The sequence below is a fragment of the Vipera ursinii genome (genome assembly GCF_947247035.1).
Source record: "Vipera ursinii genome assembly, chromosome: 1".
Lineage (NCBI taxonomy): Eukaryota > Metazoa > Chordata > Lepidosauria > Squamata > Viperidae > Vipera > Vipera ursinii.
In genome coordinates, this window is record NC_139512.1 from 338853196 (window position 1) to 338879299 (window position 26104).

The 26104-nt window shown below is 43.6% G+C and overlaps 1 protein-coding gene across 1 annotated transcript in view; it reads left to right on the forward strand.

Moving 5' to 3' along the window:
• TMEM132E (transmembrane protein 132E) overlaps positions 1-26104 on the forward strand; it is a gene marked incomplete at both ends in the record, with an annotated part of 248276 nt that overhangs the window by 203454 nt on the left and 18718 nt on the right. Inside the window, 4 exons of the mRNA XM_083351290.1 lie at positions 1270-2176; positions 4618-4758; positions 21606-21798; positions 22925-23068. Coding sequence (XP_083207416.1) covers positions 1270-2176; positions 4618-4758; positions 21606-21798; positions 22925-23068 — 1385 coding nt within the window. The remainder of the gene's footprint in view (positions 1-1269; positions 2177-4617; positions 4759-21605; positions 21799-22924; positions 23069-26104) is intronic.

Below are 26104 nucleotides of genomic sequence, written 5' to 3' on the forward strand. Positions count from 1 at the left end.
AAGGCCAACAGCATTATGGCCATCTAATTTCAGACAAAATGATGTTCCATAGGATGGATGCAATGGCAGAAAAGTCTCTACTCCTTGGCTACTTGGTTATCCAATGCTACTTAGCTGATGGGACCCAGCGCATGCCCCTCTTGTCAGCCCAAGTAGGACAGGTAGGAAACATAGGGAAGATTAATTGTGGGTGTCTGCCTATGAAGTAGACTTCAAGGTCAAAGTAGTCGATATTCACTCTGAAATAACAGACAACGCCAACTGTTTCCAAAACAATCTGAGCAATTGGTATAATTTATGTCAGTAGTATTAATTTACGTTATTTGCATCATTACATAATTGACTTCACTTGCATCAACTCAAGTAAATTATGTAATTAAACTATGCTATTGATATGAATGGATGCAAATGAAGTTATATCAAATTGGATTTAATGCATGTTTAGGTATAACAGACATTCCTTCTTTCAACTGATCCACAAAATTGAGATTTTTCTTTGTGCAGAAAATGAGTTTTGTTGTTCAGAATTTCCATGTTGGCCTGAGAAATTTGGGACTTGTGGTCTTAAGATACTTGATGAGTGCTTCGTTAATCAGAGGGTGTTGTAATGAAAGGTTAACAGTGTGAAGATAGAAGTAAATGGATTAGCTTTCCTTGTAGCAGGAAGAGTTTGGAATGGAAGAATAGTAAAGAAGAGCATGTGAGGGATAAATTTAGGGTGTTGGATTTGGACTGAAGAAATTTAATGTTTGTTTTGCCTTAGTTAATGGAGTTTATTGAATGATTTTGGGCCAGTCACTATATCTAAGCCTATCCCACAGCATTGTTGTCTTAAGAAAAATCAGAAAATAGCAGGTGCTCACTTCCTTGGACTCTTTGAATAGGTCTAAATAAATTTCCTTTTCTCTCTTCTTCTTCTTTTTTTAAAGGCATAACCTTCAATATTCTTTCAACCATAGCAATTTCAAGATGAGTGGACTTTAATTTCCAGCATGCTGGCTTGGGAATTTGGGGAGTTGAAGTCCACGCATCTTAAAGTTGCCAAGGTTGAGAAACACTGTCCTTTTTCTAACACATGATGCTTGTGGGGTATAACACACACGTTGCATCAAATCATAGAATAACCAACTATCATTTAAGGACTGGAGGGACTTCAACTCCCAGAATTCCTGAGTCAGGAATTCCCCATCCCTCTTCTAGGGGATAGGGAGTGTTTAAAAGATGGTCAATACTAATAGTCAATGATATTTTTTCTCTCTTGTTTTTCAGCTCAGGCCAAAGTCCCCCCTACAAGCTCAGAAGCCCCAGAGGACTCCCAACCTCCTGCCGCTGCTGTTCTACCAGTCAGTTACAATCTTTCTAACACCCGCTTGGCATTCTTCCTGAGAGAGACACGGCTGGTACCAAGAGGAAGCAATACCCTTGGCTTGACCCGGTCGGAACCTTTTGTTGTGTTCCAAACCAAGAAACTACCTGTGCTCAACGTCTCTTTGGGACCGTTCAACTCAGGCCTGGTGTTACCCAAGGAGCTGCTGCAGCCTTCAAGCACTCTGGAGATACCAGAACGCCTGACAGTGAACTGGAAAGTACGGGCCTTCATTGTTGGCACGCGGGTGCCAGCCAACCAACCCACAGCCCAGGTGCTATTCTATGTGGCCGGACGTGACTGGGATGATTTTGATGTGACCGAGCGGCTGCCCTGTGTGCGACTCCATGCCTTCCGTGAGGCCCGTGAGGTCCGGGCCTCTTGCCGCCTTCGGGGTAGCCTGGCCACCTGCCTAGCCCAAGCTGAGCTGCCTCAAGCTTGGTTTGGACCTGCTGCCGTCCCCCTGGGGAGGAGGAAAGTGGTGGAGGACATTGAACCGGCTGGAGATGTACAGCAAGTAGAACTCTATTACACGCTTCATGCTCCCGATGCAATGGGGGAATGTGGGAGCGAACCTATGGGAAGGAGAGGTGGGGCCAGTGCGCGGATCGAAGGTCCCACCCAACACCCTCTCCTGCGCATTGGCAGTCTGAGGCTGGTTCAGCTGCCGCCCACCCAGCCCTTGCAGGAGCAGCGACTGGATGACAGCATCTTTATCCGGCTGCCTGAGAAACCTCTCAAACCAGGCGAGGTGCTCAGTGTCACCCTGTACCTGAGGGGTAACTCAACGGTTGAGCACTTCATGCTTAGGTAAGCACTGCCCGCAGGGGCCAGGGGTTGTTTAAGGGTCCACAGTACAGCTCTCCATCGCTGTTGGTGTGGTGGCATCAAGCCCGGAACACAGAGACCAGATTACCCAAGACTTGAGTAAGGAGTTTTAGTCAAACAATTCATTTTGGAATCGATAGAAAAGATTCATCGCTCAGGGTTGAAATGAGGGGGTCCTTGGTGCTCGCTCAGATGCTAACACTGTGTTCTGTTCCAGCCTATGACCGGCCCTGTTTGAATGTCAGGGACAACCCCTTTTTATAGTTAACAGCCTGGAAAAAGCCCAACCAAATTTATTTACAAAAAGTTCAGACAAAAGTTAAACAAAAAGTTCAAACAAGAGTTAAACAAGAATAACAGACCAGGACTCTAGCAGAAGATCTTCAAATGGTTGCCTTCAGCAACCAGCACCTCCCACACATTCCCCTTTTATCAGCAGTCCCAAGGCGTGGCTTTTCATTGCCTTCTCCCGAGTTGCCTCATTGCTTTCCTCTGTTCTGCTCTGCTAGATTGCCTCCTGCTTCTAGCGTCCCTGAACAGAGCCAGCTGTGGATCATCTTCTTCCAATCCCTCATGCTCACACAGCTGAGTCTGAGGAGGAACAAGATGGGAGGGGCCTGGCTGAGAGTTCTGCAGTGCATCAGAACCTTCCTCTGACACCAAAGGCTTTCCAAACCCCTCCTCCTCTTCCTCTTCAGAATCATCAGACTCAGCTGCCGAAACCATAGGCTGACGCTGAATCACAACACACTGATGGTATTACCTAGGTTGGTAATGAAGTGCCTGCAAGAAAACATCCTAGCTCAGACAGTGCCAAGGACCCCTCATTTTGAAATCTTGGAAAACTGCAGTAGGAAGCTCCAGCCCTCTTTTATTAGTGAATTCATTAAAGCAGGGTCTCTTTGAGTAATTGAATCTGTTTTTCCTGCGCTTTTTGCAAGCTGTCGTTTATAAATTACTATCAAAGTCATTTCCCATCTTTTGCTCCTTTATGTTTGGTTTCTGCCTTTTATTTCTGAGTCTCCTTGCAACCTCTCACAGGAGCATCATGGAAAGGTGTGGAAGGATCTTATATGCAAACCTCTAACAAAGTCCACAGCAGTCACTATCTTGTAGACCAAAATGAGCAATCTGGAGTCTGGATGTTTTAAGGCAGCAGGTGGGAGGTGGTGGTGGGGGGGGAGAAGGGCCAAAAAGTACTTTGCAGCTTTGCTGTGCAAATTCTGCTCTCTGCCTTTTGTTACTTTTGTTAAATAAGTCAACTTTCTTCAGTACCTAATATAGAGTTTCTGTGACATTTAGACATTCACTTAACCCTACATGGAAGAAAGTGTAGGCCAGAAATGACACAAACAATTCATATTCCAAACACAGAAATTCAGAGGCTCACAAGTAGATGCAGATATATTATATTATTTATTTATGATTACTCCTATGATAGTGTTGGGCTTTTGGCAAGAATTTATCTTCAGGTTTTCCCCATCAGGATACCCAAATGCGGTTAGGGTCTTTGTTTTTGTTTGATTTGTGAGTCAATTTATCTACACCCCAGTTTTTCCATTAAATAAAGCATGAAGAAGTTTGTTACAAATGTTAAACATTCTAAACAAATAAATTATAAGGCACTATAAGCTGCGAACATAACAGTGGGCATGAGCATCCTAAATGAGGCTGGGTTATATCTCCTTCAAATCCTGAAAAAACCAAAATTTGATGTATAGGTATTAGGAGGGTGTTCCAATAATTGGGTACTATGTGCAGGGTTGCAGAAATACAGATGACCACTTGATGACACCAAAGGCATGTATAGGTATTCCTCGACTTATGACCAGTGGCTTAGCTTAACAACCTGGTTCCAAAGTTCTGATGGCCACCCCCCCACACACACGCCTGTGATCACATGACCACATGTCAGGCACTCAGCAACCAGCTTGCATTTATGTCCATTTGCAGCATCCCATAGTCATGTGACCACATTTTACAACAGTTTTGCTGAAAATTGGTGTTCATTTCTGGTTTTCGGCCATACCGGCCCATAGCAAATCATTGCTTTGCTTAATGACCATGACATTCACTTAATGATCACTACAAAAAATTATAAAGTCAGTCACGTGGATGTCCCAATGTATGGCCATCATAACTTATGAATGTGATGGGCAGGCTCCATTACGGTCATAAGTTGAGGACTGCCTACAGATTGCCAACTTGTGACCATCCTGAGATGGCAGCTCTTTCCAAGAATTCAGGTGCTGTAACAATAGCCAGCCACCCACTCCAAATGTGATTTTCTTTTTCAGTTTAATAAGCTGATGTTGGACAGTTGAGTGTAATGCCCAAGGAAATGCAGAGGGAGAGAATGGAGGGACCTAATTTGAAGGTCCATGAGAAAAAGATGTTGCTCTCTCTTTCTTGTTGCTTGGCAGGGTGAAGGCCAAAAAAGGGGTGAACCTGCTCAAAACCAGATCCAGTCACCACGAGTGGCTTGTGAATTCAGAATTTCAGACAGGCAGCAAACACTCCACTTCAACTGTTGAAGTTGCGTGGATTGGTGGAATTTTGCCCAGGTAAGTCTCTGAATTTTAAGATTCTGCTCCATTTACCCATTTTCTGAGCTGCAAGGTCTTAGAAAATGTGCCCCCTTTCCCTCTGAAATGTAAGCATATTTGTAATTAAGGATGAAAAAGATTTCAAGGAGTCTTTGGGGAATCAAAGTCCCCAGCAGCTCCTGTGAACTGAAGTTCAGTATGTCGGCAGGTTGTTGATTTGGGGAAGGGGCAAAATTTAGCACTTCCCCTGAGATGAAGGCAAGGCTGATGCAAGACCTGGGACTTTCTCTGAGATTTGCGGAAACTAGGACAAGCCCCAACTCACAGCCTGAGCAGAGCTTTAAAAAAATAATAAAACTATCTTTGATGGAATGTGAAACCTAAGGCATGGATCAAAAGCTGAGTTTCTCTGTAAGAGAAATCTTCTTGGAGAATGGCTGAAAAGTCTTTGTAGTGGGCTTGTTTCATGCTGAGTTCCTCAAGGAAGAAAGAGCCCAGATGAATAGCTTCAATTTCTCTGACTCTGAGATATATGGAAATGAAAGCTGGGAAGCTAGTAGGGAGGAGAAGGACAGCCTTGATGCTCAGAAACACCCAGCCTAGAATAAGAATCTGGTTCTGCAAGCACCAGAATTAAAATGTAGGCTATTTGTGGAGAGAGACGCAATAATCTGGCCCTGTGTTTACTGAATTGGCGGAGGCAAGGATGAGAGAGGCGATGTCTTCGGTTCAAAGGGTTTATTAACATAGCCCGGACGAAAACAGGACGATTACAACGGCCTTATATAGGCAACGGTAGAACAAGTCGACGAATCAGGGGCGGGTGTTTTCCCACCGATGGACCCTGTGCCAATAATCAGCTGGCAGCTTTTGACATTTCCCCAGTGATAACGCATGCGCGTTGGGCTGGGGAAATCCTGTCAGCTGGCCGCCCGGGCGTGCCGGGGTCGGAATTATCCAGCCGGCATTTTGACAGCTAGCGCCTGTCAGAATATGCGTCTAGGCGCATGCGCCATTTTGACAGCTCTGCGGCTGCCGCCGCTTTGACAGTCCGCGGCTTCTGCTGTTTGACAGCTCACGGACTAGGGCGCATGCGCGGATTTTGACAGCTGTCAAAGCGGCCGCGTGGAGCGGTTTTGACAGCTCGGGGAGCGCGACTGCGCATGCGCGTTTCCTTTGACAGCTGTCAGTGCGGCCACGTCGAGTGGCCTGTGACAGCTGTCATTTGTGGAAATACGCTGCATTTACCACATCTATTTTTGAGATTAATAGGGAGCCTTTTTATATATAAAAAGTATTTAAATGGATGTTCTCATCAGTGTGATTCCTTTGGAGTCAGTCTTTAAAACCGTGAGGGCTAGAAGCTTAGTTTTTTTAAAAAAGTAAATGCAGTGACATGGCCAGGGATCCACTCAGCTGCTACAGTGTATAGATCTTAGGGATGGGTTTTTTGGAGGGATTTGAGAACATGCAAAGAAATCTCGATTTGAATCTCTGATGTATTGACTGGTGAGGGTGGTAGGGGATAGAGTTTTCCTTACTGGTTTGGACTGGGCTCCTCTCCTTCCAGCCCAGTTCCCTGAATAACTTTTGGCAAGTTACTGTTTATCAGTTCAGCCTACTTCACCAAATAATGGTGAAGATAAAGTGGCCACAGAACCAGATATATGATCTTGGGTCTTAAGAGAAAAGTTAGGTTATAAATTGAAATAGTAGTAAGAGTCATAAGCACAATAATAATAATCACAATTAGCCTTGGTGGAGCAGTGGGCTAATGCCTCCTTAAGTAACACCAGCTGCCTGCAATTAGTGGAGGTTCGCATCCCACCAGGCTCAAGGTTGACTCAGCCTTCCATCCTTCCGAGGTAGGTAAAATGAGGACCCAGATTGTTGGGGGCAATTAAGCTGACTTTGTAATAATGCCGCTTGGGGGGGGGTGTATGAAAGCCCTAATAAGCAGGCATATACATAGAATGAAGGCTACTGCTAAGTTTGTAAGCCGCCCTGGGTCTTCGAAGAATGGCGGGATATAAATGGAATTTAAAAAAAAATATCAAAACTACCAGCAAGAAGAAGGAGAAGAGGAAGAAGAGGAGGAGGAGTGCTCAAATTGCACTCAATGTGTAGACCTCAATGGAACTACATCTACAAGGAGAGAAGTAAGCAGTGTGGTACCCCAGGGTTCCATTTTAGGCCCAGTACTCTTCAACAACTTCATAAATGATTTAGATGAGGGAATAGAAGGGAAACTCATCAGACTCACTAAACTGGCAGGCAGAAGATAGGCTCAAGATCCAGGTGGATCTTGAAAGACTTTGAACACTGGGTCCTATGTAACAAAATGAAATTCACTATAGAGAAAAGTAAGGTTTTACACTTAGGCAAGAAAAACCAAATGTACAGGTAAAGATTAGGTGAAACATGGCTCAGTAGCAGTATCTGTGAGAAGGATCTCAGAATCCAAGTAGACAATCACATAAATATGAGCCAGCAGTGTACGGCAGTAGCCAAAAAAGCCAATGCAATCCTAGGTTGCATTAACAGAGGGACAGAATCAAAATAATGTGATTTATAAAGCCTTAGTAAGACCACACTTGGAATACTGCATCCAGTTTTGATCACATTGTAAAAATGTGGAAAGTGTGGAAAAGAGCAACAAAGATGATTAGAAGGCTGGAGGGTAAAACATATAAAGAATTGTTGCAGGAATTGGGTATGTTTAGCTTAGTGAAAAGAGGGACCGATAGCAGTTTTCCAATATTTGAGGTGCTGCCAGAAAGAAGAGGGGGCCAACCTATTTTCCAAAGCACCAGAAGGCAAGACAAAAAAACAATGGATGGAAACTAATCAAGAAGAGAAGCAACCTAAAACTAAGGAGAAATTTCTTAACAGTGAGAACAATTAACCAGTGGAATGACTTGCCTTCAGAAGTTGTGGGTGCTCCATCACTGAAGGTTTTAAAGAAGAGATTGGACAGCCATTTGTTTGAAATGGTATAGGGTCTCATGGATGAGCAGGGGGTTGGATTAGAAGACCCCCAAGGTCCCTTCCAACTCTGTTATTCTGTTAAGGGAGGACAAAGTTTTTGTTTCATGTTGTGACTTTAGGATCTGTGGGTTGTGATTGAATAGATGAAGCATTTTCTTGCTCCTGCTATTCTACCAGACCTGGGAAATTTGCTGTGATACTGGTCCAGCACATGCCACAATTTATGTTCATTAGGTATTTTTAGCTGTAACGAGATGAAGAGGTTGGCCATGAACCAGCAGGAATCTGGCTGGCTCTCTCACTCTCAGGCTGCAGATTAAATTCAGCCTTGAAAGGTTAAAGTGGGCGATGAATTTAAAGTGATTACCATCACCTTTTAAGAAAGCATTCCGATCAAATCTTACAGCAGTGGAAAAAGGAAAATGACTTCGGAGTACTGGCTTTCAAATCCTTTAGCCTTGCTCCTTTGAACATCGTGATTGTCATGACATTTTCACTCTCAGCATCAGTTCCACTGGTGCATTCTGGGAAGAGGCTGAACAGAGTAGTGGAGGGAGTGGGGAGCGATGGGACAGTCGAGAGGGCAAGGGTGCATTGGTGCTCCTCATTGGGTTTCTGTTCCTCAGAAGAATCAGGGCACAACATGTAGATTTTTTGGGATTGTAAAATGTTCAGGTTATTGCTAAGCTTGTAAGCCGCCCTGAGTCTTCGGAGAAGGGCGGGATATAAAATCAATAAAATAAATAAAGGACACGCCATACAGAAGATTTAACTGAGCAGCACATTCCTCTTCTTATTCAGATTACATGTGTAACCTAGTTTCCAAATCTATTTGTTTTCTGAGTCCATAGAATAGATTGAACTGTAAACTAACCAAGCAGTCTGGATTTGCACAGAACAAAGTTGACCCTAGACAAACTTAGCATGAAGTGCAAATGCAGCCGAGAAAGTCTTTTATTTGAGCTGATTAACCTTGTCTGGACACAGCTTAGGTTTTGTCTGCATTTGACCCCACTGCTTCCCTCTGGCTTTCCCTGATTCTAGGGGGAAAATTGAAAAGACTCTGCTGGATGACACCCGAGGTTTTCTATCATTCATTGCCTTATTTTCCACAAAGGAGAACAGGATATCTCCACTAGCAATGTCAGGAGGCAATGCTGACTTTCTGTGGCTTCCCCAAACTCAGATCTGTTTGAGGATAGGGCAGATATAGAGAGTTTCATTCTTTACCATCATGGTTAATAAAACGAGCCTATCTGAATCAAATCAAAAATCCATGTTATCTGATTTCTTCTTTCTTGGCTTTGATTAAACTGCACTGTGGAAGCTGAAACAGAGGGTATGAAGGCAATGACCAACTTCCATTGTATCTATGTGACACAGATGGCTAGGGAATTCTGGGAGTTGAAATCCGCATTTTAAAATTGCTGAGACAGAGAAACACTGATCTAGTGTCTAATTGTCAAGTTTCCAACGCATGGGCTTTTCAAGTGACTCTGAGGCATTGTTTACCTTAAAAGTCCTTTATTAGCCTAATACACTGGCAAATGCTTGCTCGAAGGAAGCTGGAATCTGAAATCTCCACCCCCTTGCACAATATATTAAACACAATTCTCCACCTTTCTAATTTAGACATTGATCATATTCTCCAATTAATTTAAAGAATCCGTTTCCCGCCAAGTTCTTATCTTCTTTTATTTCATATGGCCTTGGGGTACAATCTTCCTCCTCCCTCCTCCCAGCCTTAACCCTATCTCTTAAAGCAATACACAAGTTTAACATATGAAATAGCTGCTTCTTCATCTCTTGTCAAGCAAGAACATTCGATGTTAGCAGCGTTGATACTAATATTTAAATGTACACATATCTTCCTCTATAAGGGAGATGGGTTGTTTCTAAATACGATAAGTAAATATAAATTTAAAAAAAAATATTTCCACATGAAGGTTTGATTTGCTAAGTGTTACAATAGGAAGCACAATAAGAGCAGGAAAGTATTATGTGTAGAAAAGCATGTGTGGAACGGTTGGGGTGTGGAACGGTTGGACCATCCTCATCAAGCCATAATATTCATTGGATAAATTTAGCTTTCTTTACCGACCTAATGATTTTCAAACATGCTGAATTAAAACTCTCCCACCAAGCAGGAAAATGATGGCAGTTAAGGAAGAAATTACTTGGTCTGTAAGGAAGCTCAATGCCTCTGAATGGTAGAAACAGGACATGAAAGTAAATTATATACAGAGAAGGGCTACCTCGGAATATGGAATTCCATTTAGCTGTTAACGAATTAACAGAGCTCTCTCTTTATCCACAGATTTTGATCTAATCCTTCTTTAAAGCCAGCTGAAACACAGGCTACAACACCTCTAAGAATGCTTAGCAGAGAACCCTTCCGTTGCTTTATTCCTTATTATGTCATTTTCTAGTGTGACATTTTATTCTGTGCAGCAATATAGGGACACCTGCAGTGTTCCTTGATTTGCTGATATGGTGGGTGCTATGCTCACTTGCAAATCCTCTGTCTTTCTGGATCGGCAGAGAGCACCCCTCATAAACTTGGCATCTGCCAGATAGGATTGGGATGGCTGGATGTTTTGGGAGAGAGACAGCACTAGCTTGGAGAAGACTAATACAAAGAATGGTGTCCTTTTAGAGAAAGCACTTCCTGTCTAGGCAGAGCAGAATGCCTTTGGGAAATGTTGATCAGGGGATGGAGGCTAAAACATATAAAGAACGGTTGCTGGAATTGGGTGTGTCTAGTGTAATGAACAGAAGGACGTGATGTGATAGCAGTGTTCCAATATCTCAGGGGCTGCCACAAAGAAGAGGGAGTCAAGCTATTCTCCAAAGCACCTGAAGGCAGGACAAGAAGCAGTGGATGGAGACTAACAAGGAGAGAAGCAACTTAGAAGTGAGAAACTTCCTGACAGAACAATTATAGGTCGTCCTTGACTTACAACCACAACTGAGCCCAAAATTTATGTTGCTAAGCAAGAAATTTGTTAAGCAAGTTTTGCCTCCTTTTACAAATTTTCTTGCCACATTTGTTAAGTGAATCACTGCAGTTCTTAAGTTAGTAAGACAGTAGTTAGGTGAATCTGGCTTTCCCCACTGACTTTGCTTGTCGGAAGGTTGCAAAAGATGATCACATGACCCCGGGATATTGCAGTGTCATAACTACATGCTTGTTGCCAAGCATCTAAACTTGGATCATGTGACCACAGGGATGCCGGAACGGTTGTATGTGTGAAAAATGGTTATTTATTTATTTATTTATTTATTTATTTGTTTGTTTATTTATTTATTTAATTTGTATACCGCCCTTCTCCCGAAGGACTCAGGGCGGTGAACAGGGCAATACATAAAAACAAGATACAAAAATTAAAAATTATTAAAAAGTAATTAAACAGTGCCCGTAATAAATTAATACAGATTAACATAAGTCACTGTAATTTCAAACGGTCACTAAATGAATTTTTCTAAGTTGAGGACTACCTGTAATCAGTGGAACACGTTGTCTTTCTTCAGAAGTTGTGGGTGTTCCGACACTGGAAGTTTTGAAGAAGAGGTTGGACAGCCATTTGTCTGAAAAGGTATCGGGGGTTGGACTGGATGACCTCCAAGGTCCCTTCCAACTTTGTTATTCTGTTTTTGAGTCTCGGTAGGTTAAAATAACTGGATAGGAGTAGCCATTTGAGCCAATTAGAATAGAAAGCCAATGGTTTCTCATTCTCTCCCCTCCACCTGCTTCTGCCCCATTTATGGCAGCAATAATGCCTGTGTGCTTCCCTATCAGTGTGATATCCCTGGTGAATGGCATTCCCACATCGATTGCAGCCTTACATAGGACAGATTCATTACTTTGGCACTGTGAGGACTGGGGGGGAGGGGTGGCACTGTTGGGTTGTGAATCTGTAGTTTCCATAAAGCATAAATTGTGTGGTGTTGGGCTGTAAATAGCTGGGCTGTTTGCCCTCTTTCTCCCATTAATTAGCTAATTGCTAACCACTCCAGGATGCTTCCTCTTGTAAGCTATTTCCTAAGCTATGTGAAGTCATTTATCTTAGTAATTCTCATCCCTGGAATTCTCTTCAAACATGCTGCCATTTCTCTCTTCTAAAATGTATCCTCAGAATTTGAATTATCCCTGAGTCTTCTGACTTAAGCTTTTTGAGTCCCTTTTCCATGTTTAGTTCAGATGATAAATCAATACTTGGTGTTCCCCAGAAGCTCTGATTGAATAGTTGCCATTAATAGCATGCTTCATTCATTCATTCATTCATTCATTCATTCATTCATTCATTCATTCATTCTATTTGTAACTTCCTACCTCACATACATGGTTCTAGGCAACTTACTTCTTCTTCCTAGTATTTTTCCTTTTGGATCAACAAACCCCATTTCTTGTGATCAAAGGCAGCAGAACCAATTGGATGATTTTCATGACCATGTTAAATGTATCCTGCCACATTTGCTTCAGTTTTCAATAAAATAAATACAACAGATAAAATAAGGTAGTCCTCGACTTACAGCTGCAATGGAGGCCAATGTTTTTGATGCTAAGTGAGACATTTGTTAAGTGAGTTTTGCCCCATTTTAAATCTTCCTTGCCACAGTGGTTAAGTAAATCACTGCAGTTGTTAAGTTAGTAATAAGAGTTTCTAAGCGACTTCACCATTGACTTTGCTTGTCTTGTCAGAAGGTCGCAAAAGGTGATCACATGACCCTGGGACACTGCAGCCGTCATAAATATGAGTCAATTGCCAAGCATCTGAATTTTGATCACATGGCCATGGGGATGCTGCAATGGCTGTGAGTGTGAAATGGTCACGTGTCATTTTTTTCAGCGCTGTTGTAACTTCGAACAGTCACTAAATGAATTGTTGTAAATCAAGGACTACCTGTACAAAATGAAATACATAGCAGCTGGGCATCTTCCAAACAATTATCCCATCCCACCCCACCCATGCCGGCAGAGGAGACATGCTGCAGACCCCGTCAATCAAGGAATTCTGTCTGGTGGAGTCCAGGAGGAGTAACTTTTCTACTGTGGTTCCTGCCTTTGGGAACAACACCTCTCCCCCCCCCCAGCCAGGTGAGATTTGCACTCACCTTATGACCTTCCATAAGGGCCTGAAGACCTGGGGGGGGTATTGAACCATTTTGGAGGTGGCTATTGCATTAAGAAGGGACGCGGTGGCTCAGTGGGTTAGGACGCTGAGCTTGTTGATCGGAAGGTCGGCAGTTTGGCGGGTTGAATCCCGAGTGCCGCGTAGCAGAGTGAGCGCCTGTTACTCGGCCCAGCTTCTGCCAACCTAGCAGTTCGAAAGCACGTAAAAATGCAAGTAGAAAAATAGGGACCACTACGGTGGGAAGGTAACAGCGTTCCGTGCGCCTTTGGCGTCTAGTCATGCCGGCCACATGACCACGGAGACGTCCTCGGACAAGCGCTGGCTCTTCGGCTTTGAAATGGAGATGAGCACCGGCCCCTAGAGTCGGAAACGACTAGCACGCATGTGCGGGGGAACCTTTACCTTTACCTTTATTGCATTAAGAAGACATTCCACCTCTCCTGGTGTACTTCTTGCTCCCCTCCTCTTCATCTTTTAACTGTATTTATTATTCTTATTTCTTTTTTTAAAAAAATATGTTTTATTGATTTTTAACATAATCACCTTAATATTTGGTAAACAGCATGTTGTCTGGGTTGGTATTTAAAAACAATCAATAACAATTAGTTTCTATAATTCTATAGTCCACATAGTAGCTTTGCTTGATTTTCTCTTCTTCCAATAATATTGTCTTTTGCCAACCTTGAATTAATACAGTTCTTATTATTTGAATAAATGACAATTAAATATTGAGATTTTTCTCATGTTTCTGCAAATAATAACTACATCAGTGTAAAGCTTCTTTTCATTGATCGTCTTGATTGCCTCGTCATAGATCCTGTTTACAAAAATTCTTATTTAAATTTGTTTTCCCCACAATATTCAAAGCATTCTTACTGATTAAGGTTTTATCAAAATTAGTTACACTTAAGTATTTAAGTCTTTTCTCATACAAGCCATTACGTTTGTACATTTCTCATATCTTAAAGAAAAAGAAGAAAGAAAAAAACAGAGAAAACATTTCTTTTATATAAGCCATCCCAACATTTTTATATTTCTCATGTCAAAAAACCAACCACAAAGGAAAAAAGAAAGAAAGCATACTCTGTTACTTGAGGAGTTCATCCCTCTTAAACTAATCTTCATTTATATTCAAAATCTTTCTATTTCTTTAATCATATTCAAACAGATGTTTAATTTTTAAATAGTCCCTCTGGTAAATCCCATCATTTAATTCCTTAATTCTCACTTTACCCTTTTTCCCCCCAAACATCTTTCCTGATCAATATGCTTCGTTGAATCAAAGAATCTTCCCATAATCTTGTAAATGTTGTTGCAGGTACAAAAGGCAAAACAGTTAAGATGTTTTTATAGAAAGGTTTCGCCCTTTGTATTTATTGAGAATCTTTTTCTTTCTTTCTTTCTTTCTTTCTTTCTTTCTTTCTTTCTTTCTTTCTTTCTTTCTTTCTTTCTTTCTTTCTCTTCCTTCCTTCCTCCCTTCCTCCCTCCCTCCCTCCCTCTTTCTTTCTTTCTTTCTTTCTTTCTTTCTCTCTTTCTTTCTCTCTTTCTTGATTTTATTTATCATTTTTTCTCTCTCAAGTTCTCATAGTTCTCCTGGCAAAATCCATTTTGTCAAAACTTTTTTCTTGTCCTCAAACTTATTTTGTAATCTTAGAGTATATGTTGTCTTTTCCATGTCCAGAATTTTCTATAGGTTTTTTTTCCATCTGGGTTAAGTCAAACTTCTTTGTATTGTTAAATTCCATCTTAAGATCTTTCTCCTCTGTCTCATATTCAGATATCTGTTTTTTCTGCTCACTCTCTATTTTTATTTTCTGAGAATTTTTGTGTTGTAAAGTTAAATTGGAGATGTGTTCATTTATGTTCTCAAAGTTATTTTTAATTTCCTCGTGGTTTAAGATCATTGTTGTTTGTATTAGTTGCAACATAGCATAGATCTCCTTCTGGAAAGTATTTGCTTTTTCTTGGTATATTCTTTCTGCAGCTCTCTGGTTTTCCATGATAGCCAAAAATCAGGGTTTTCCTGATTTCCTGAAATTGGAATAAATACAATAAATAAATAAAAATAGCTTAGACTTATATACCACTTCATGATACTTTATAGCAGTCTCTAAGCGGTTTACAAATGGTCAACTAACAATCTGGTTCCTTATTTTACTGACCTCGGATGGAAGGCTGAGTCAGCCTTGAGCCGGTAAGAATTGAACTGCTGGCAATACTGCATTCTAACCATTGCGCCACCACAATGGAATCATGTGACTGCAAAATGGGGTGGGGGAGCAGGTGTCAGAACTTCTAACTTGTGTCATAAGTAGCCCTAGGAAGGGATGTCCACCATAACTTTGAACTGTGTTTAAGTGGTTGGTTGTAAGGGCTACTTAGAACACAATGAATAGACCTCAGGAACGGTATATCCCTGTCATTCATATAGTCCCAGTCCTGTTTTCTTTTTGCAAAGCATCAAGGACTTTGGGTCTGGATGTTAGTTGAGCCCTTGCTATATGGTGTTTATATTTTTATTTATGAAATTTATAGATTGCCCATCTTACTCTCAAGAGCGTTTGTGTTTCTTTTTGCTGGTCTAGAGCACAATTTATTTTTATGCTCTTTTTTGCTGTTTATTTATGGTAGGTTTTTATTTTTTCTGGCTCTGAAGAATAACATCAGAAGTATTGAACAGGTTTTGTTTTGTTTTTATCTTGTATTTTTTTAACTCTGATTACTGATTTCAATGAAAGAGAGGGAGATTTGGGGACAGAGGCCAGGAGAGCTGACCAAATAGAAAAAAGCATGGAGAATATATCAGTTCAAAATCCCCATATTACCACAAATATCTTGATTTTTTTCCCCAACAGCAATTTTGGAGCTGCAGAATGAGAGGCAGTTGCAGTATGGAGCAGCTAAGAGACCCAAGAGGAGATACCACATGTGTGAATCAATTCTTTGGTGGCCATTGAACATACTTTATAGTTCAATATGATACAACTGACAGGATAGCAATAACAACAGCATTTATGTTTATGTTTGTTTATGTTTTATTTAATTTATATACCGCCCTTCTCCCTGGGGACTCAGGGCGGTTCACAGGGCATATAAATAAAAATACAATACTATACAAAAGTTAAAACAAAGATTAAATCAGTGCCCAATTAAAAACAATAATACAATCTAAAAAGACAATTTAAAACCCAACTCCCCCATCAGGCCAGACCGGCCAATTCAAACAAATGGGTCTTCAGACCACGACGGAAAGTTCGGAGGTCCGATGCCGTCCGGAGCTCCACCGGCAGTTGGTTCCACAAAGCCGGGGCACCCACAGAGAAGGCTCTCCCCCTGGGGGCCGCCAGTCGGCATTCCCTGACCGGAGGCACCCTGAGGAGGCCCTCTCTGTGGGAACGCACAGGGCGGAGGGGAGTTGAAGCCGGCAGCAGGTGGTCCCCGAGGTACCCCGGACCCATGCCATGTAGGGACTTAAAGATCATAACTAAGACCTTGAACCTCACCCGGAAGACAACTGGTAACCAATGCAGCTCGCGGAGCAAAGGTGTAACATGGGAGTACCGGGAAACTCCCAAGACAACTCTCGCGGCCGCATTCTGTACCAGTTGGAGCCTCCGAGTGGTCTTCAAGGGAAGCCCCATGTAGAGAGCATTACAGTAGTCAAGGCGAGAGGTCACGAGCGCATGAGTGACCGTGCACAGGGCATCCCGGTCCAGATAGGGCCGCAACTGGCGCACCAGGCGAACCTGGGCAAAAGCCCCCCTAGTCACGGCCACTACATGATCTTCTAGGGTAAGCCGTGAATCTAGGAGGACTCCCAAGTTGCGAGCCCTATCCACGGGGGGTAAGAGCTCACCCCCCATAGAAAGAGATGGAACATTTTGAATGTCCCGGGATGCCGGAATGCACAGCCACTCAGTCTTGTCAGGGTTGAGCTGAAGTCTGTTCCTCCCCATCCAGACCCGAACCGCCTCCAGGCAACGGGACATCACAGCGAGGGCATCACTGGGGTGGTTTGGGGTCGAAAAGAAAAGTTGGGTATCATCGGCATATTGATGATACCCAACTCCAAAACCACGAATGATCTCACCCAGCGGTTTCATGTAGATGTTGAACAGGAGAGGCGAGAGAACCGACCCCTGAGGAACTCCACAAGCGAGAGACCTCGGGGTCGATCTCTGCCCCCCTGCCAACACCGACTGCGAACGTCCCAGGAGATAGGAGGAGAACCACCGAAGAACCGTGCCTCCCACTCCCAATCCCCTGAGACGCCGCAGCAAGATACCATGGTCGATGGTATCGAAAGCCGCCGAGAGGTCTAATAGGACTAGGACAGAGGAATATCCCCTGTCCCGAGCCCTCCAGAGATCATTCACCAGAGCGACCAATGCCGTCTCCGTGCTGTACCCGGGCCTGAAACCCGATTGGTAGGGGTCCAGATAATCCGCTTCATCCAGGACCAGAGGGAGCTGATGCGCCACCACACTCTCAACAACCTTCGCAAGAAAGCGAAGGTTGGAGACCGGACGAAAGTTGTTCAATACAGCTGGGTCCAAGGCAGGCTTCTTGAGGAGAGGTCTCACCACCGCCTCCTTCAAGACGGTGGGGAAATAACCCTCACTCAAAGAAGCAGATATAACCGCCAGGAGCCAGCCTCGTGTCCTCTCCCTAGCTGCATAAACCAGCCAGGAAGGGCACGGGTCCAACAAACATGTGGAGGAGCTCAGCCTCCCCATAATCCTGTCCACTTCATCAGGGGTCACAGAATCAAACTCTTCCCAGATAACATTGACAAGACCGTCCGTGTCCTGATCGCCTGACTCTGCCCAGCTGGAGTCCAAACCGGTCCGAATCCGAGCGATTTTATCCGACAGATGTTGACTAAATTCCTCGGCACGACCCTGCAAGGGATCCTCCCTCACCTCCTGATTAAGAAGTGAGCGAGTCACCCTAAACAGGGCGGCCGGGCGATTATCTGCGGACACAATGAGGGTAGAGAAGTAATTACACCTCGCCACCCTCATCGCTGCGAGATAAGACCTAATATAGGTTCTTAACCGCAACCGGTCGGGTTCGGATCGGCTCGACCTCCAACAGCTCTCTAGGCCCCGTTTCCGACGCTTCATCTCCCGGAGCTCCGCGGAGAACCATGGAGCTCGCTGGGATCTGCGCCGGGTCAGGGGCCGCAAGGGTACAACCCGGTCAAGTGCCTCAGTGGCTGCCCTTTCCCAGGTTTCCACTAAGGCATCCGCCGAGCTGTGAGCAATGGAGGCAGGTGGGGACCCCAGCGCCGCTTGGAATCTGTCAGGATCCATTAAGCGTCTGGGGCGGTACCATCTAATTGGTTCCGTATCCCCACGGCGGGGGGTGGCAAAACGGAAGACCATCCGCAGGAGATGATGATCGGTCCATGACAGGGGCATAATAAATGGAGAGCCCCCACCAAGATCATCCAACCACCGTCTAGATAAAAAAATCAGGTCAAGAGTGTGGCCTCCCTCATGAGTTGGTTCAGAAATTACTTGCGTCAGGTCCATGGCCGTCATGGAAGCCATGAACTCCCGAGCTAGCTCAGATGAGCCTCCCAGGGATGGTAGATTGAAGTCTCCCAAAACTATAAGTTTGGGAAACTCAACCACCAACCCTGAGAGGATATCAAGCAGCTCGGGCAGGGCTGCCGCTGTACGACTAGGCGAAATGTACGTCAGCAGCAAACCCAACTGCGCCCCAGAACCAAATCTCACAAAGAGAGACTCACACCCGACTATCTGAGAAACGGTGGTCTCCCGCGGACATAAGGTCTCCCTAATGATAACCGCCACTCCCCCACCCCTACCTTGAGCTCTAGGCCGGTGCAGCACCCGGAAGCCTGGTGGGCAGATGTCAACCAAAGGGACCCCACCCTCTGGGCCCAACCAGGTCTCCGTGATGCAGGCCAGGTCCGCATGCTCACCCTCAACTAAATCCCTAACGAGGGGAGCTTTGTTAACCACGGACCTGGCATTCAGATACACCAGCCGGAGCTCAGGAGGCTGCACATCCTCGCTCCCGGAACCTCGGGGAAGAAGCGGAGGGTCGGAGCGCCTCACCGCTTGCAAGTAGCGGAGATGGCCCTCCCGGTAGCGATACGGCCCCCTGTCTATCCGCCTGCTGCCATTCCCCGTCGTGGGAATTGGTAATCCCACGACCCGCTCGTGAGCTCCGGAGACAGCGACACCCCGTTCTCCCGCCGCGTGGTCAGACCCAAGTCCGGCCTGAACCATGGTTGATTGGCCACCCCCCAAGGCCAGACAACCCTTATCACCCACCCCCCTCCCTAACCCTATAAAAAATCTAGATAAAAAAGTAATCAGGGGCCTTCTGTTAACTTTATATTGACGGCCCCTGCCCCTGCCCGGCCATCTCTCAGGGCCATCTCTCAGACTTATATACCACCCCACAGTGCTTTACAGGACTCTCTGGGTGGTTTACAATGTCAGCATTATTTGCATATTGCCCCCCAACAGTCTGGGTCTTCATTTTACTTACCTCAGAAGGATGGAAGGCTAAGTCAACCCTGAGTCCTGTCAGAATCGACCTCCTGGTTGTTCGATTAACCACTATGCCACCTGGGCATAGTTGGATAGTGATACCAACTGTGTCATGCTATGTTCTTACAGGGGTAGGATTTCTTTTTTTTTCGGACTGTGTTCAGATAAAAACTGAAGAAAACACATTAAGCTTGGTCTGTGTGAATCTTTGCGACTTAGGAAGTGGCGCAAATTCCACCCATTTGTTCCATTTTGTGAGTGAATGCGTGAACCCAGAAAAATGAGAGAATTAATTAAGGTGCTGGTCTAGAAACTAGGAGACTATGAATTCTAGTCCCATTTTAGGCATGAAATCCAGCTGGGTGTCTTTGGGCCAGTCAGGGCAATCCATCCCACAGGGGTATTATTGTGGTGAAAATAGGAGAAAGGAATATTAGATAGGTTCACTTCTTGAGATATCTATAAAGTAATAAAGCTGGGATAAAATCTAATAAATAAATAAATTCAGTAACCAGATTCAGAAAGTTGATTGAATGCAGTCTTTCTCTGGTTGTCTTTGGATATTTTTTTTCAGTACTGTGTTTAGTTTGCTGTAGTGCTTACGTTAGTTTCTTGTACTTCCTAGGTTAAAATAATAGCAGTAGCATTTAGGTCTTATATATTCCATAGTGCTTTACAGCACTCTCTGGGCAGTTTACAAGGTAGAAGTATTATTTGCATGTTGCCCCCAATCATTTCGGTCCTCGTTTTACCGACCTCAGAAGGATGTAAGGCTGAGCCAAGGATTAACAAGAACAGTTTTTGACAATCAGAGGGATTTATGCAGGAAGGGGCTCTGGGGATGCCAACCCTTGCCTTAATCACTGACTAGGTGGTAGCTGATAAATTGGAGTTATTTCTCATTTTTGCATAAGCTTAGGCTTGCTTTCAGTTGAAGTGGTATATGAATTGCTGCTATAGCTTCCTTTCCCTCCTAGCAGATAAATAATTTTCAGTCACTGCATTTGACTTAGTTTCACATTTTTATTCTGTTTTCAACATTCTATTATAGTCTTTCAGTGGATAAATAACTTCTAAAGAAGATTGCATGCAGTCCAGGTACTTACATTTAGAATGTTTTAGATAGAGCTAGTAATTCTTTCACAGTGTGCAGTCCTGTGTAAGTCTTAGTGAGGACAACACACAAAGACTTATTCCAAGGTAGAGTAACACAGTTTGCTCTTGAGCAATTGCTGGAATAATATTTTTTTAAGTAAACCATTTTATCAAGGGCTAATCTTTTTATAATGTCTAGCACTTTATTACCAAGCAACCTGAATACTGCAACAGTAATGTAATAAATATGATATTTTGTCAGGGATGTCTTTTGATGAGGAAAAAAAATCCACAAATGTTTGCAGAAATAATATTTGTTTGTTTAAAGCCTTGTAGTTTAGCTAGTAAGGCGGATTATAGATCAGTAAAATGAGAGAACCCCAGCTTGACAGTATAGTATAAAAAGATATTGCATGCAAGGAAAAAGGGAACGTGGCAGAAGAAAAAAAAACACCACCACCAAATATTCATATAGCAATTTAAGGTTCTTGTACTGCTTAGCCTGCTGTGGTGGCTGTTGGAAGATGATTTGAAGAGCGGTAAATCTTCTCAGGGACGCGGTGGCTCAGTGGGTAAGGATGCTGAGCTTGTTGATCAGAAGGTCGGCAGTTTGGCGGGTCGAATCCCGAGTGCCGCGTAGCAGAGTGAGCGCCTGTTACTCGTCCCAGCTTCTGCCAACCTAGCAGTTCGAAAGCACGTAAAAATGCAAGTAGAAAAATAGGGACCACTACGGTGGGAAGGTAACAGCGTTCCGTGCGCCTTTGGTGTCTAGTCATGCCGGCCACATGATCATGGAGATGTCCTCGGACAAGCGCTGGCTCTTCGGCTTTGAAACGGAGATGAGCACCGGCCCCTAGAGTCGGAAACGACTAGCATGCTTGTGCGGGGGAGCCTTTACCTTTATCTTTAAATCTTCTCAGGAGGGCTGACATTAGGCAACTTTCTCTCCCTCTCAGAAAGATAAGGTAATGCTAAAGGGGGTTGGAGTCATGAGCATCTTACAAATATGAGAATAAATTCTAATGTTTATCAGACTGAATGCTCTGTCCCTCCGTCCCCACCCTCCCACCCTCCCTGTAGTATCAGGTGTCATCCAAGCCCCTTTCTCTCCTGCCAGGGACCAGGACTCGCCCTACGAGATCATGCAGCTGGACTTTGAAATGGAGAACTTCACCAGCCAATCAGTGACTCGACGCATCATGTGGCATATAGACTATCGGGGTCGCAACCCACCGCCCGATTTGGAGAAGGCTGTGACTGAGCTGACAGTAATTCAGAGGGATATCAGTGCCATCCTTGCCCTGGCCATGGTGAGCTTCTATCTTAGAAGTAAGCTAGAAGACAGTTTAGTTCTCTGCCTGGCTATTATCTTAGACCTGAAATATGCATTCAGATTCTTGATCTAATTCCTCTAACTTCATTATATGTGAACAATGAGACTCTTAGTTTAGGGTTGAAAGTAGAGATACCCATATATTGGGTGATACGAATTAAAATGGATAGCGACTTTAAACATTCTACCTAACCTTTGCTTCATCATTTTGACACAGAGAAATAACTAAACCATGTCTTAGTATGATGAATGAATCGAGGCAGTTACGCTTTAGTTTCCTTAACCAAACACAATTAGTTGGATCCAACCATTTCACTCAGCCATAAATTACAGTTTACAATACAAAGCATATTAGTTGGCTTCATATAACATGCTAACTCTAAATCAAACAGTTTACTTAATTGCTTAGTCTGGTATGAACCTTTTCTTAAAATCAGTGCTATAAGAGTTCTCTGGCTTTTGTGTGTGTGTGGGTGTGTGTGTGTGTGTTAAACACATATGCTTTGCTATTATGTTTGCATATATTAATGTTAATATGTGGAAAAAATAGGAAGATGGAGGAGTATTAAATATGTTTGTAGCCTTGAGTTATTTATAAAAATAATAAAGGCAGGATAAAAATCAAATAAATAAATAAATGGATGGATGGATGGATGGATGGATGGATGGATGGATGGACGGACTGACTTATACCTCACCAGTTGCCAATATCAGAACTACTTAATGTACACACTGTTAGGGAAGCAGTGAAAACAAGCTTTTGTGTATGTATCTTTATGTTCTCCAGTTTACTACCCTAAACATTTGAGAATAACTCTCAAGAATTTATGCCATTAAATAGCATTTTCTAGAGGAGTCTAGCCCAAACTGGTGCCCTGCAATGCTGATTTTCTAATCCCATAATACCTAACTGCATGGCTAGTAGCTACCACAGCTGTAGAACACCAAGTTGGGAAGAATTCCCTGGGCTCAAGCATCCTTGCAAAGCTTAACAGCATCTCAAACAGACCTTCCTGGATATCCTGCAAAAATGAGCTCATGAGGAGAAGATGGTGGGACCACATTCCACTCAATAAAACATGGCCTCCTTTATCATCCTTAAGGATACAGAAATCATCAATACAGCCATCCTCACAGGACGGACAGTTGCCATCCCTGTGAAGATCATCGCCATAGAGATGACAGGAGTTATCTTGGATATTTCAGCAATGGCCAAATGCAAGTCCAGCAATGAGGACATCATCAAGGTGGGTGAAGGGGCTGACGCATGGGAGGAAAGTACACATTCTTGAAGCTGGATGGCCTGGTATTATGAAGGAATGGCCAACCAAGGCAGTATCGTAGTGGCTGGATTTGTATTGGATGCTAGCATGAGCTAAAATGGCGTTGAGCATGAATCTCTGTCTTACAGGAACTTAACTATTGTCTTAGCAAGTTGTGTGCACCAAGCCATCATAATAGTTCATACTAAGATTTATTTCCTTGAGGCAGCAGGTTATATTTTGTTAACCCAGAATGCAGTGTTGCTACTTTGGGGTCAAGTTTTTTGTTTCTGATACTGGACGGCCAAATACTTCTGCTGATTTGGCAGTGATAGTTGCAGTTGTTCTAAATATTTCTTTTCAGTGTTAGTGTCAGTGTCAGTGCCTCTGAACATGGATTTTTTTTTTTACAATCATCATGACACTTTTGTTTCTTTTTAAAGCTACCTGGCTTATATTTCATCAGCGTTATACACTATGTGACGAAGTCACAATGTATAATGCTGTTATTCATAAATGATTTAGATGAGGGAATGGAAGGGAAACTCAGCAAATTTGCACATGATACTAAACTGGCAGAAATAGCCAACACCCCAAAAGATAGGCTCAAGATCCAGACGGATTTTGACAGACGTGAACACTGGGCTGTATCTAACAAAATGACATTCAATGTAGAGAAAAATAAAGTTTTACACATGGGCAAGGAATACCAAATGTATAGGTATAGATTAGGTGAAACCTGGTTCAGTAGCAGTAACTGTGAAAGGGATCTTGGAGTCCTGGTAGACAATCACTTAAATATGATCCAGCAGTGTGGCAACAGCCAAAAAAGCCAATGCAATCCTATGTTGCATTAACAAAATACATGCATTGGCAACCAGCATGTACTTAAAACAGCTGCAGTATCCCAGGGTCACATCATCACCATTTGTGACCTTCTCAACAGGCTGCCGACAAATAAAACCAATGGGAGAAGCTGAATTCGCTTATTGAACGTGCGATTCACTTAAAAATTGCAGTACACTTAACAACCATGGCAAAAATGGTCATAAAATTGGGTGCCATTCACTTAACAATTGTCTTGCTTAGCCATGGAAATTCTGGTCCCAATTGTGGTCGTAAGTCGGGGACGATCTGTATCTACCATGAATTTCAGCCTGGTCTGTTTCACTGAATGTGACTCCATTGTTCTATTGCTAGCAGAGAGGAAGAGAGCAGCTTTCCTTTCTCTACAGCTTCTACATCTTACATGGTTTAATAATCTGTTGCAGAAGTAGGAAGTTCCTCATTTGCCAGATCCCTAAGACTTGCTCCCAAGGCCCTCCAAAATGAAAATAGAAATGGCAAAAATATATCAAAATCTTACATGAGAATGTCAAGATTTTGCAGTCTTGCAAAGGATATAATTATAGAATGTAAGGGTTCATCTAGTCTAATACCCTGTTCTGTATAGGAATCCAATACTGCATCATCTCCAATACATGGATGTTAACCTTGGCTTAAATGCTTCCAAGAAAAAAGAATCCATCACCTCCAGACTCTGGTCCTTTATTGAGCAGTTCTTACATTTAGGATTTTTTTTTCTGATGTCCAACTCCTCAATCAACGAGGGTCCCCTCCTTCTTCGTCACCTCTCTGGGGTGATTTTTGACCCTTTTTAGGGTCCCCAGCGGGGCGAAAGTGAACATGGAAGTGGAGCCCCATCTTCCTGCGTCCACATTTCCAGGTAGGCTGAGAGACACTTTGATGGGCTAACATGCTACTTTCCTGCTCATAAATTTGCATGGTTGCTGTCTCTGGCTCCAGGGAAGGCACTAGCAGGCCAGAGCGTGCATGCTGAGATGAATAATTCATCAACTTGCTGACCCCTCACCTTCTGTTTTCCATTAAATTCCTTAACATCCTCCTACCCCTGCTTCTGCCCCCACTGAATTATGACAATGTTGTGAAGAGGTGTGTCTGGCAGGAACTCTCACTTACCTGGAGAGATTGCAAAGTGAGGAGGGTGGAAATTGCTCTGTCAGGACTATAAACTGAGTCCATTCATCAGGCAACTTGCTATCTCTTACTGTAAATAATTCAGCATCAAGAAGAGTGGTGATGCTGTTGGTGGGTTGTCTCCTGAGTCCCTGAGTGGGTGCAACAAGAAAGCACTATTGATCTCCTGACACAAGGGGTGCAGGAACAAGACTTTGGCCACGCAAAAAGTGAGCCTTAATGCAGCAATCCTTATAAGGTTGTGTTGGAATTCCTGGCTTAATTGCTGATCACAGGATTTGCGTGCAGCCTGTCCTGGGTCCAATCCAAATTATGCAAGACTAAAAATAAGGTGAAGTGTTGCTGTCTGTTAAGCAGGAATGGCTGCAGCTTTGATGGACTGAAAAGCCAGGGTGATTAATATGGTGCAGGTGCTGAACTATAATCCATCTTCTGCCACAGAATTTGGGTTAGTTACTTTGTTCCTCTTAACAGTATAACAGAGTTGGAAGGGACCTTGTAGGTCACCTAGTCCAACCGCCTGCTCAAGCAGGAGACTTTATACCATTTCTGACAAGTGGCTGTCCAGTCTCTTGTTGAATGCTTCCAGTGATGAAGCACTCACAACTTCTGAAGGCAAGCTGTTCCACTGGTTAATTGTTCTCACCATTAGGAAGTTTCTCCTTATTACTAGGTTGAATCTCTCCTTGATCAGTTTCCATCCATTGTGTTGTGATTCAGGGTCAGCCTGTGGGTTCGGCAGTTGGGTCGGATGACTCAGAGGAGGAGGGAGGTGTTGAAGAGCTTGCTGAGGGGGTTGAAGATCTTGCTGATGAGAGCCCTCAGCCAGGCCCCTCCCACCTGGTCACGACGGAGACCCAGCTGTGTGAGCCTGACAGCGTGGATGAAGATGACCCACAGCTGGCCCTGTTCAAGGACGCCCGATGCAGGAGGCAGTCAATCAGGAGTAAACAGAGGAAGGCAATGGGGCACCTCGGAAGGAGGCAGAGAGAAGCCACGCCCTGAACTGTATAAAAGGGGAAT